Here is a 13,577-nt window from a genome sequence, read left to right on the forward strand (position 1 = left end):
AAGCACCAATTCGGAGGTCATCCTGGGAAAGGAAAAGTAGGTCGCACACCAGCAAATAGGAAAGCTTTATGCCCCTTGGGAGAGCTGTTCCCTTGAAGTCTGTTTTCTCTAATGTGAAAACAGTGTTGCAGCCCTCTTTCAGTTGGGTTTGCTGCTGTTCCTTTTCCGATATTTCTGCACTAAGCTGCTCCCTGTCCATGTGCGGGTTTGGGAGTGTCTCTAGTAAATGACATCCAGCCTTATGTGAGTGTCTGTCATCTAAAAATCTCTGTCTTTGATTTAACTATTGTGATACATTCCCATTTATTGTAATTACTGTCATAGCTTGTGTGTGTGTGTGTGTGTGTGTGTGTGTGTGTGTGTGTGTGTGTTTTAATCTACCATGTTTCTTCTTTCCTTTCATTTATGTTTTTCTCCTCTTTGGCCTTCTCTCTATACCCAATGTAGTTTATCCTCTTTTATTCTCTCAAGTAATTTAGAAGTTTTGTGTTCTAGCCTGATCTGTGGTTTTCATTTTGGGTTTTGCTTTAAAACCTATAACCCGTGCACATAATTAACAAGACCCATTAATATCTGCACCTTGGGGAATAATGCAGGGACCTTCTTCTAAGTCTGAGGATCCCTTGCCATCACTCATGCTGATATGGTTTAAATTTTTCCTCTGAACTTGAGCTGCCTGAATTATTCATTCTTATCCTAATTCTTGTTGTTAACGACTTTTTTGCTCACTGATGCTGCTGAATACTGCATCTTCCTGTAGAAGTCAGACATGCTCTTGGCTGGCAATGCCACACTCACCACCAGCAAGCACAGGACTGGCACTAAAAGTACGGGGAGATGCAGAAGAAGAAGGAACACACATTCACAGGCAAACCCTGTTCAAGAGTTAGTGCTGGGAGGACGAGCAGAACAGAAAGGGAGTGATCTGTGTATTAACATTTTTAATCCTACACACACAGACCTTCCGCGGGAATATAAAAAACCTACTGAAAACATTCCTTCTGCCTCACTTCTCCCTTTCTTAATTTGAATATCTTGCGGGTATCCTTGAGCTACAAAATTCATTCTTCAGAATTTAATTTAATCTTTACAAAGGTAAGCCACATTCGCAGTTTCATTAGTGCTCATTTTTAAAAATAAGAGGATGGTGAGCCTAAAAAAGCAAGATTCACATGTTGGGTGGGGTTTAAGTAATGCAATGTTTTAAAGCTTAGAAAAGTCATAAATACATCAGCGTGACAGAGTAAGAATCATTACCAGGAAAGCAGACCCTACGTTAAAATCTTGTCTGAAAAATATGGTGGTTCAGTTTTTCATTAAACCATGTGCTTTTGACTGTTTACCCAAAGGAGCATCTACTTGATTGTAATTGGCTAAAGGCCTTTGTTCTGAACCGCAGGAACACGTGAAGCTATAATTGCCCATGGCGTTAATGTCCTGAAGATGTTCACATGAGGTTTGATTATCTGGTTGCACTTGAATTTCCTACAAGGAGATTTATTTCTCTCACTCATATTTTGTGAATCAACCTTCTCTCTTATGTCTAGTGTAAGCCACAGCCCTCGGTCAGGCCTCCGCTGAAGGACACTTAGGCACCGTCCACATGGGGCCGTCTTAGCTGATGTGCCGTCCTCAGCCACACCCATAGCTGGTTGAGCACAGTGAGGGTGCTGGGTCTTGTTAGGCAGGAGGAACCCAACCGATGTTTGCTGAGTGTGTTCATGACCTTAGTGACAGGTATGAAGGGAAATCACCAAGAGACAGACAAAAGAGCTCAGGTACAAGTACTGATCTGCAAGGTCGGGCCAGGAGTGTCCTGCAGGAGAACCTGTGCTGCAGACCCAGGTGGTGGGCTTTTTATACACATGGGGGAAAGAACATGTTGTCCGGGGCCTGCAGAAGGTAGAAAGCTGTGCCTCAGACTCCTCAAGAGACCCAGAGCTTCAGAAGGAGGCTCCCTCCTTCACTGCAGGGGAGATCTCCGCCCACCCAGCCATGCTGCGCATGCCCCAGGCGTATTTCCTAGCTGCCTGGAATTCTGAGATCATTTGTGCAGAGCACTAGGGACATCCTGCTCTTTGACAAGTCTAAGGCCACTGCCAAGCCTTGTTAAAACTCAGGGGTTGGATAGAAGGGTGAAGTGCAGAGCTGGCTCCTTCTTTGCCAGTGAGAAAATGCCCTGCAGCCCCAGTGCCCCTCCCACACCAGCTGCTCAGCTCCTGCAGCCCTACTTCTCAGGGCAGTGCTGGCTCAAGCCCCAACAGGCTCACAGGGGAATCGGGGAAGTGCAGGGAAAATCACTCCAGGAGCAAACCTGAAATGCGGGCTCGCTAGTTGGGCTATGTGCCCTTCATCTTCTACATCAGGACCTGCGAGGGGAAAGAGACCAAGTGGGAAGGAAGAGAAATAATGGCTTTTATTGCTGATATTCAGTGAGGTATAAAGCAAATTGGTTTTTAGTCCCTCAAATATTTCTGAGGAATACCATGTTTTCTTCTTCAAAAATGCATGCAAGGCTAACACTGGGAAGTCCTGCCCTGTGCCACTCTGCAACCTCTGAAAAAGCCAGAGGCAGATATTGCCATGCTCCCCATTTTACAGATGGAAAAACTGAGGCCAAAGAGGATAAATAACTTGCAGAAAGGCCCTGCACAGCTCTGAGGGCTGGTGGCTGACCCTCTACCCTTCTAACCACCTCTCAACCTATGTTAATCTCATTTGATTGTTGGGTGGACATTAAACATACTGCAGTGCTATGTCAACAGCATTTTTCAGAATAACTGGAAAGAAAATGTGAAAGAAGTGGAGAAGTACAGGTGGTGTCTGCTAGCATTTCTCAAGTGTGCCTTCTATTTGACTTTTATTGGTGGTACCCCAGATTTACCATTAGATTAACTTAGTACAACAGATCAGAGAGTCTAAGGGCATCATGTCCTTACTTCTTCTTTGGAGTTTTTTAAGTCTTCACTTTTTTATGCTTCCAGAACCCTGAGCCTTGGGGCAACAGCCTCATTAGCATCCAGGTCAAACTTCAGGTTTTTGAGAAGCTCTTAAGTACCACCTGTCATATCAGATAATGTCATGCCTGTGATTCCCATCCCTGGTGAAAGTGTCTGTACCTGGGTCCTGGCGCCTGGACTGAGGTGGGAATTGCAGCGGTGCCTCCACTGAGAGGTAGCTCTCAGGTTGAGGTGCACTCATTTCAGAGAGCCCCTGAGCTGTGTGTGCCCGTGGTAAATGGTGAGGGAACTTGCTACCAATCCCTAAACCCTCAGTTCCTCCTGGTACGAAGAGAGCTTTTCCAACAGCTGTGCTCACGGCAGAATTGTTCACAGATCTAAGAAACAAGCCACATGTCCTTCAGCGGGTGAATGGGTAAACCAAATGCATATATACTTGCAGCAAGATTTTGTCCAACCTTCAAAGGAAATTGTGTCCTGTACCACACTACAATGACCCTTGTGGACATTATGCTGGGTGAAGTAGCCAGTTACGAAGGGACAGTACTACATGAATTCACTTACATGAGGGGCAGTACTACATGAATTCACTTACATGAGGGGCCATCAGGGTCAAAATCCTGGAAACAGGAAGGAAAAGTGTGGGGTCCAGTGTGGGAAGACGGGAAGATGGAGAGTTCTTGTTCAATGGGTAGAGTTTGCTTTGCAAAATGAAAAAGTTCTAGAGCTATCACCCAGCAATGTGAATATAGTCTATGTGGCTGAACTATACACTTGAAATGATTTTGAGAGTAAATTTTATATTGTATGTTCAGAGGTCAGGCATGATGGTGCACACCTGTACTCCAAACACTTTGGGAGGCCGCGGTAGAAAGATCTCAAGTTTGAGCCCAACCTGGAAAATTAGCCACATAACGAGACCTTGCCTCAAAATGAAAATTAGAAAAGGGATAGCGATTTAGCTCAGTGTGGAGGCCCTAGATTCCATGCCAAGCGCAGTGGGAGAAAGCCTTGCAGGACAGGATGTGGCAAAGCCCTCACACCTCACACCTGGGACTTTGGATGTTGTCTCACAGGTTCAGGCACCAAACCGGACCAGGCTGTATCTCAGTTCTGATGCTTCCCACCCGCAGCAAAAAAGGGTGGGAGACATGTTGGCCTGTTTCCCTCATGAATCAGCTGAAATTGTAATTGCTGTTCAGATGAGAGATTTAATTAACCAACACCGTTCTTCTGCCAAAAGCATGACTTAAAAACATAAACCCGGGTCTATTTTAAGAGACTTACATGCATATCATACTGTCACATCACAGAAATTCATTCTGTTCTTCATGTGTGACAAGGACGCCAATCATGATGAGGTTTGTGACTTGGTACGTCTCTCAGGGGGAGGACAGCATCCGCTCGCTTAGTTCACAAACAGCTGATGCTTCTTGGGTTGTTCACGTCGTCATTGTCTCTCCTAACCATGAGACGACACGCTCACTAGCAATGCATTTCCTTTCCTTTTTCTCTCTCTTCCCAGCAATGCAGCAAAAAAGCTTCCGCCTCTTTCATGTGGCTTCTGAAGTCTTCGGGTATCATCGCGAACCGCCCCTGGCCACGGATCTCCCTCACCATTGTCACCACGGCCATCATTCTGACCATGGCTGTGTTCAACATGGTAAGACTCAGGATGGGCACTCTGGCCTTCCGGGGCCTGTGCCAGCCCCATCCTGGAAACCTACCCATATTCCTTGGGTGATGCCAGTTCAGTGCAGCATCTCACGGCTGCAGCAGTAGCTCTCTAGGAATGGGCCAGCTTTTCCCAAGCCGCCCCGAGAGACAGGGAGGCTCCCTGCAGCAGGTGCCCACTCTGTGCGTGTGGAAGCTGCTGGCCAAGCTATGGGCATGACAGGAATGCTGGTCACGAGTGACATCAGAGCCAGCGAACTAGGAAAGTGTAAGAGCACAGTCAAAAGGCCTTGATTTCAGGCCCCAGCCCCGCCCATGGGGAGAGGTCTTCATTAAACCGCAAAGGCTCCATTTCCCCTTCTTGAAAGTGAGAGCTGAGCCTTCTCCTCCACGACAGTTCTCAGAATCCAGTGTGCTGAAATTCCCAGCACACTTAGGACAACACTGGGCATTTTGTAAGCTTAGAACCAGCATCCATTCTTACTATTATTAGTATCATCATTACTACTGGTATCTCCCTCAAAATAGACACTTAGGCCATGGACATACTTGGAGATGCATCCTTATTATTATTCTCACACCATCATCATCATCGTCATTGTCACCATCGTCACCACCAGAAAGTGCCCTGGCAGTTTACGTGTTGCAGTGTGGGACGCAGTAAGCCCGGGAGACCTGTACTGTCCCGTTCTAAAACACACTGGACAGCAACAAAAGCGAATGGAGAGGACGAGGAAGAACCATGAGGGCCTGCTAGGCGGAGGGTGGGCAGGGAGCAGGGTTCACCCCTGCAGAAAAAAGGGGCAAGAGAAGGCGGGTAACAGATGAGGAGGCAGGAATTCGGGATCTAAGAGGAAGCAAAATGTGTATTAACAAGCATTGGCGATAAGACTGATGAAGTGGATCCACACCTGCGTGTGCACACAGGGTCAACTCAGTGTCTACACTTCCTCTGCCTTATCTGGAGATCAGGAGAGGCCCCTGCCACCTGGAGCCAGGGTGGAGTGATCTTGCCATCTGCTCATCCTGCCTAGAAATGGATCTTGGGGAAGAGGGGCATGATCGAGAAGCTGTAGCTTGCTTCTCCTCCTCCCTGCCGCCCTGGTGGGTGTGTGGGATTCCAGCAGAGCAGCTAATGGACCTGCTACTGCAGGTCTATAGCATCCACGAGCAGCACTAGGCTGGTCTCCACTTCCTCTTGGACCCTGGCAGCACCTGAGACCCACATTCTGGGGTATGAATGATAAGACCTTTCTCTGGGACGGAGGCCTCATTTTAAAGCACCCAGGCATGCCAACAAGGGCTTATCCAGGTGGAGGGTGAAGCAGCCAGGAAGTGGCGCCATGTCTGAACAACAAGAATTCCCTAGACAATTACCCTCTCTGGAAGGATTTTATAATGCCAGGGCCCAAGTAGAGACGTATTCGCCAGCCTGAGGTGCTTGCTGCCTGTGGAAGGGGGGCAGCCTCAAGCTGGGAACAGAGGATGTGAAACTTAAGAAAGGGACAAGTAGGACTTTCCTGAAAGAGCCCTGCTGCTAACATGTTCCCAGCCAGCCAGGACAGCCCCTGTCCGTGATGCACAGGCGCTATGGAAACCGCAAGATTGTGAAGATACCATGAGGTGATGGCAGAGAGGCAGGCGAGGGCCACTGGCAGCAGGCTATGGACACAGGACTGTGTTTCTAAAAATGGGCTGCCGTGCTCTACTTTGTGACCTGCATCCTGCTGCTCAGAGCCAGCCCCCTGGAGGGCACACCGTGCGCTCAGAGCAGGTGGACAGAGTAAAACGGCAGGAGCCAGCTGGGTCAGAAGTAAACTCCATGGGAGAACAGAGAACCAGCAGAATCCAGCTGTCCTCAGAGCCACCAGGGGGTGTATAGGTCCACCCTAGTGATGGAGTGACTGAGGTGATGCTCTCATAATTAAGGTTCATGACATGATACTTTGTACACACAGGGAAGCAACTGAACATACCCATTGTCTTAAGACGATGTAAGAGGGTCTAAAGTCTCCCTTACCACACTTTCCGTGTACAATACAGTGTTATTAGCTATTAGAGCCTCACATTAGACCTACAGACTTACTCATCCCGCTACATGACTGCAGCTTTCCCCCTTAGGCCTGCTTCTCCCCCTCCCTTCCACTGTGGCAACCACTCGGGCCCCTTTCGATGAGACCAGCCTTTTCAGATTCTGTTTCCATGTGAGATCATGTGGTATCTTTCTTTCTGTACTTGGCTTATTTCACATAGCATGCTGTCCTCCAGATTCATTCATCCTTTTGCAAAAGACAGGATTCCTTATTTTTTAATGTTGAGTAAAAGTCATGTTCTATACCATGTGTTTTTAGCCATTCAGTAGACACTTAGGCTGTTTCTGTGTCCTGCCTGTTAGGAATAAAGAACACTGGGGTTCACGGGAAGATGCCTATCTCGGTTACTTTTCTCTCGTTGCTGGGACAAAATACCTGATGCCCAAAATTAAGGAAGGAAAGGTTTATTTCGCTTACAGTTGTGGAGGTTTCAGTCCATTCTTGGCAGATTATAAGGCAGAGTGGCACATAGCAGAGGGCTACAGCTCATGGTGTCTGAACACAGCCAAAGCAACAAAACACAAAAGCCAGGAATGGCCTCAAGCACTCTTTTCCTCTCCCTTACATGTGCAACTATCCACCCCAGAGTGGGTGTAGCTCTCACACCTCAATCAACTCTAAAAGCCTGCCCTATGGCCGCATGAGGCTTTGGGGGGATGCACAGACAAACCATAACAATACCTTTTTGAGGTTTTTTTTTTACATATTCTTCAACACGTCTTAGGCAAGTGCTTTCTGTGTAAGGAGTATCTGTTCATTAGCTCTTAACCAAGTGAACGACTATGTAAGCAGTGAGTGAATAAGTAAGCACACGCTCTTTGAAAAAGAAAACCTTTTTTAAAATCTAGTTTGCCTTATCATCAGGATAAAAGACCTATCCAAGATCTATCACTGAATTCTTTACAAGTGAATATAAGTGAGAAGCCTCTGACTTGCAAACGAACCATCTCTCACATGTGATAATTAGTAATGATTGGCAGCCGGTTTAGTCACCGTCTATAAATGTTTGTGGAGCCGAGCATTTAGGCAGAGACTTTCTATCCACAGTAACTATGATCCCTTGGGGAAGAAATTCATCTTCCAGCGTTGTTTTGTTTTTTTGCAAAGAGGCTCATTGCCGAGGGACGTAGAGAGGCTTCTGGAAGACACAGACACGGGAGAATGGATGACCTTGGAGAAGGAGATGAAGTAAGATTTTGCTCCCTCTACTGAGCAACCTTGTGTGGAGCAAGGAAGAAGCTGAGCTACTTTCCTTCTTTCCCCACCCCTCCAAGGACACGGGAGGAAGCCACAGCTGCTCGCAGTTATTTCTCCCTGAGAGCAGGAGAAATGCCATTTTATCAACACCTAAAGTCATAAAATCCATGGCTTTTTTTCCATCAAGGTGCTCCTCTGTCATTCATGTCAAAGATAAGCCATAAATGCCATGGAAGTCGACCTTAGGTACAGAAGGGAAGTGATTCCATGTAGTGGTAGAGCTTTTGTGTAATGTCTTCTTAATAGCAGAAGAAAGCTGGTCCACGCGGCTGCCTTTTATCACAGCTGGGGATTTTCAGAGGTGCCTGGGGCTGCTGGCCCCCCTGCTCCTGGGCAGGCAGAGTACCGGGGCTCCTGCCCCTCACCAGGCATCATGCAGCATGCAGAGCCCTGGAGCCTGGCACCATAGAAGAGACCCCAGTGGCGCAGGTGCCAGGGCGGTGGGCTGGAAGACAGCAGCACCAGGTAGGGGCCTGAGAATCCCATCTTCGCCCATGCCTGGTTACTGCTGCCTCACTGTGGGGCTTCGTGCCAGATCCCACTCCACATTGGCTGTTCCTGGAGTGATACTGTTGCGTGCAGGATCAGTTTTTATATTTTCCTAAGTATTTCCTTGGAGAACTCATCTCCAGGCTCACAGAGCCCCACTGCAAGTTGCAATTCTGCTTCCCCACGCTCTCCTGCAAGGCAGTGCAGCGCGGGGCTCTATGCTCTACAGCAGCGCACCGCTTGGTGTTGCTGGGAGGCAAGGGGCGCACCTGCTTCCTCCTCATGGAGAAGCACACTAAGCTTCCAGAAGGAGAACTTTTTTTAAAGTCATAGCCTCGTTCAGGTCCTCCTATCTCAGCGCTGTGATTGCTAAGTTTTCTCTTAGGGATTAAAATAAGGATGCTATCGTGTTCTTTTTTTCGTTCCTAGTGTTTATTTTTATTGCATAATATATAGCATAAAATAATCACGTAACTACTGGTATGTGTACAGCTGCGCAGCATTAAGCAGAATTTCAGCGGCGTGCAATACCATCTCTAGAACTTGCCCACCACTTCAAACGCAAGCTCCATACCCATTAAGCACCAGCTTCCTGTGCCTCCCTCTTCAGCCCCTGGAACTGGTGTGCTGCTTCCAGCCCCGTCTGCCTCTTCTAGGTGCCTCCACTAGATGACCCCTGCAGGCACTGTCCTTCGGGATCTGCCTTACTTCGCAAAGCATACTGTCCTTGGGGTGCTCATTTTCTTTCTGCTGTTACAGCCCCCCTGTGGCAGGCAGGCGTCAATTTACCATGCATCTTGCCAGGCAGCACTGGGCAGTCCTTACTACCAGCTTCTCTTCCCTCCCCTGCCATTATTTTAATTACCTCAGAGGAGAGAGAGGCACTGGGGGTGATCTGAGCTGGCTTGAAGCTGCCTATGGCGTTCCTCTGCTGTTGGCTGTAAAGCAGCCAGTCCCCGTGGAAGTCCCACATGACTTCTAGTGACTAGGATTTTTTCAAAGTCTGCATTTTAACAGCCTTTGCAAGAGCTGGGGTCAGCAGAACAGTGTGTTCAAAGAACTGGCTTTTAAAAATCTCATCACACACTGATAGCGAAAGACAAAATGTCTAGGTCAGTTTCAGGCAAAGTGAACTGTAAGATTTTGCTAAGATATTTTAAACATTTGAGGACCACCTATGTTATACCAAATACCTCACTAAAAGTGGAGAAAAACAGTTAATTATCCATCTTTGTTTTTCAAATATAAACTTCTTTGGTATCGGATTGCTAATAACCTTGTACTTTTTCTCCAGTTTAGTTTGCAGGCAACTACTAGATTCGTGTCTGACAAGCTGGACAGCCCTGCCATTGCTTTTCTGGCACTTTGACAGTGTCACCTTGTGATTGCCCACATCATTTTGCAGTTATTCTGAGAAACCTCCAAAAGATTTATTATAAAGTAATCTTATGTAAATGTGTGAGCCCCAAAGACAGGGAGTTAGCCTTAATTAACTCATAATCTCTTTGTACTTCTAATTCCAACCAAATGGCAAACACAACAATGTCATCAGGTATAAAACACTGTAAGAAACCAGACATTCATAATTTAACAGGATTGGAAATGTCTAATTCTGATGTTTCAAATTGTTTGGGGAATGTACAATTTGGAAGTTAAATAGGTATAGTATTCTCTAGCACTTCGTAAAAATATCTTGTTAGGATAATAACATCACTTTTCTAGTTATATCCAAAGATTTAGTCAATTAAAATGATTTCAACAAGGAGTTCCCTGAAATATTACAATGCTTGGAATTCATTCTGTAGAGAGAGTTGCAGGCATGTTACTTGGAAAAGAAGGACAAGGAATTAAAAGAATTTGTTGATTTAATGAGTACTAAGAAGACTTCACAGACAGAGCTATGGTAGCATTCTTCTGGTAGTTGATTAGAGGTTTCCGCTACGCTTCAAACTGCCCCCATCATGTTTATTGTATAGCATTCTTGCCAACACAGGGTTTTCACAAATCATGTTCTACTCTTACAGCAAGAATTTGATGCCTCTTGTTAACTGGTTAAATTTCTAATCTATGTGGCAATATAACCAAGAAGCTTTATGTTAATTATTTTAAGATCCTGAGTGCCTAAAACTGGCCTTGGTAGGAACCCACTGAGGAAACAGTCTCATTTTACTTGTCGTGTCTTGATTCTTTCATTCTAAATCTATTGAATTTTGAGTCTGTCAAATCTAAATTTGTAACATTTTGGAACTCAGTGTTTACCAAGCAGTAACTCTTTCATTTTTCTCCTGATAATAATTTTTTCCCCAAAGAACTAGCACATTTTTTTGGTTCAGTGAGTTGTACATTTGTTATAAGTTCTTAGCAGTTAATAAATTTCAATTTCTTTGAATTTAAGCCATCATTTTGCTACATTTTATCAAATGACATAAATGGTAGAAATACTACCTCTAGTGTCACTCTTGGAATAGGAAAATCATGGCCCCGAAATATACTAAATAAATTTGTTCTTACGTAAATGAATTTAAGCATTTGATAAGAACTGTGCCATCAAAAGAAATAAATGAATGGATACAAATAGAAGCAACCATGGAAATGTTACAGGAAATTTTTCCTTTTTGAATGTTGAATATGAATGTTTAACCCAAGGCAGAAAACACAACCTCCACTCACAGAAGGGATCAATTTCTTTCAGTAAAAGGAACCTGGCACAGGTTATGATTTCCTGGTATATCTTTCCAGAATATTCCTGTGTAGTAGACCCTTAGCTCTATGACAGTGGTCTTTGGTCACTTAAACAGTGGTTACCACAGCTTCTTTATGGGAGAAAAAGAGAGACAGAGACATAGACAGAAACGAGGAGTGTGAGGCTATTTCTTCTGCCTGAGAACAGGTTGACACTCTTGTCAGATGCTAATGATGTTAATGACCTTTGCATAAGAGCTAAGGCTGGCCTCCCTGCTTGCTGTCCTCTGTTTTGCAAATGGGAAGGGAGCCCAGGGATGGAGAGAGGGGGAGGAAAAAGAGGAAAAGGGGATATGAAAAGAACTAAGATGTACTGTTTACACGTCCCAACTCCTCACAATGAATGTGCTCCTTATGTACTACAAACATGTACAAAGAAACATTTAAAAAATAAAAAACAGCTAATCACCATTATCTTTTCTGGAGTACTTTTAATTATAATCATCTTTCCCACAGTCCTGAGAACATCCATCCTCTCAGATGTGTAATCCTTCGTGTTCTGAACTGCTGAGGACTCACAAGTAATAGATACAAATGCTGGTGACAGTGAATGCCTCCTGCCCATAAAATTAACTTCCTTTCTTAAGATCAAAAACTCATGAACTGTATTGACTCTTTACTGTCCGGACCAAGAAGGCAGGATACTGCAGGAAAGTGTTCTGAAGACACTGATGTGGTGGTAGGGTTGAATTTCTGTGACCATGGTGACATCAGCTAATCAACCCCTGTTCTCTATGCTGCATGCATTTTTAATGTTTGACACATATTCTTCGGGATTGAAGATATAGAATTTTCTATTGAATGTGAAGCATAGACTAGTTATTTAATTATGAGCTAGCAGTTACCAAAACTTCAAAAAGGGGAAAATGATAGGTATAAGCATTGGAAGTTTAGAGAAACCAACTGTCCACATCAACAATCCTGCCAACTGCACACGGGCAATACTGTCATTCCTAAGTACAGCTCCCTCCTGATATCTATCTTTATCTAATTTGCATTAATTGACTTAAAAAATCATTTCTGTTTGCAGTTTTTCTTGAGTGACTCCGAGACTATCCTTCAAACTGCCAATACATCAAATGCAAATTTTTCTGCCTCACCAAACCAGGCAGCGATTCTGCGTGCACAAAATTTGTTTTTCCTCCCGGTAAGATCGCGCTCATCAATGCTTTTGTTGTTTTCCTGTGTGCTGTTAGCAACCTTCCCAACACAGGGTCTTCAGTTCCACATTTGACTTTTGTGTTTCCACATCAACCCCTGAGTAGGTCCTGAGTTTATAAATGTCGGCTGTGGCTACAAGTCCCAGTCCACTGGGACCACTGAACGTACATCGGCAAGCTCACGGTATTATTTTAATGCTTTCATCCACAGTGCTTGTCTGTATTCTCTCAGATGCAGCATACTTCTAGCTTGTGTCTTGTCCTATGGTATCCAGTGACATCGCTCCTGAGCTTCTGGGTATCTTGCTTATAGGTTTTGCTTATTGCTCTAAAGAATGAATATTATCCATGTACCACTGTGATAATAGGGTGTGATCTATTTCTGCCTCCCCAGTGGCTCAATCGTTCTTGTGAACTGACTCATTGTAACCAATGGCACAGAGGGCCTTGATTGGAATTCTTAAACTTTGAACATATCAGTCTTTTTACTGAAAAAAAAAATATTAAATTAACTACTTACTGTTAGTCTTTTTCACAAACTGTTAATGAAAAGAAAAATGATTAAATCCTCTTCATTTTCTGAAGAATCATCTAAAAGTAGCACAGATTATTCCTGTTTAATTTCTATCTCCAGGCCTCAGCTTTAGTGTGAGCTATTTGGGAGGCCTATGGAGGTATTCTAATATACATACTTTCAAAGATTTCTACCAATTTTTTTTAACTTCATTAGTTGTAATAATAGATTCTTTGTCTATTCTTTCAGTGATTTGTTCTCTTGATATATTGCTTTTGTCCTTTTCTCTTCTCATCATGATTTTAATTTCCTACAGAGCTCACAGCTCTGTGTGCAGATAGCAAAGTCCTCTGGTGTTCTCTCAAGGTTTCTGAAGCCATCACTTGCTCACTCATGAGTACGGTGACGAAGGTCCAATAGCAATGTCCCTGAGGCTCAGGAAGAAAGGAGCCATAGGCTTCATCCCTTATCCAAGGAGTCCTTGTCCTCAAGTTAAGTATTATGATAAGCTCTAGTGAGGATGAGATATGACTTTTCCATTTAAGTTGTATGAAAAGTAAGAGGTAGGCTTCATCATGAGAGCTTAGTCGCTATAATCTCCCTGTGAGCACTGTGTACTTCCCCTGTGTATTAGGGGAAGAGGTCAGTTTGTCATGTAGTTTACCTCCTGCTCCTATGCCACGGACAT

At 44.7% G+C, this 13,577-nt stretch overlaps 1 protein-coding gene across 1 annotated transcript in view; it reads left to right on the top strand.

Annotated features, from left to right (window-relative positions):
• The window catches only part of Adcy2 (adenylate cyclase 2 (brain)), a gene marked incomplete at its 5' end in the record, with an annotated part of 386,357 nt that overhangs the window by 321,710 nt on the left and 51,070 nt on the right, over positions 1–13,577 (top strand). The window contains 2 exons of the mRNA XM_005407072.2: positions 4,486–4,623; positions 12,246–12,362. Coding sequence (XP_005407129.2) covers positions 4,486–4,623; positions 12,246–12,362 — 255 coding nt within the window. The remainder of the gene's footprint in view (positions 1–4,485; positions 4,624–12,245; positions 12,363–13,577) is intronic.

The sequence above is a fragment of the Chinchilla lanigera genome, unplaced genomic scaffold (assembly GCF_000276665.1).
Source record: "Chinchilla lanigera isolate Chin_1 unplaced genomic scaffold, ChiLan1.0 scaffold00103, whole genome shotgun sequence".
NCBI lineage: Eukaryota > Metazoa > Chordata > Mammalia > Rodentia > Chinchillidae > Chinchilla > Chinchilla lanigera.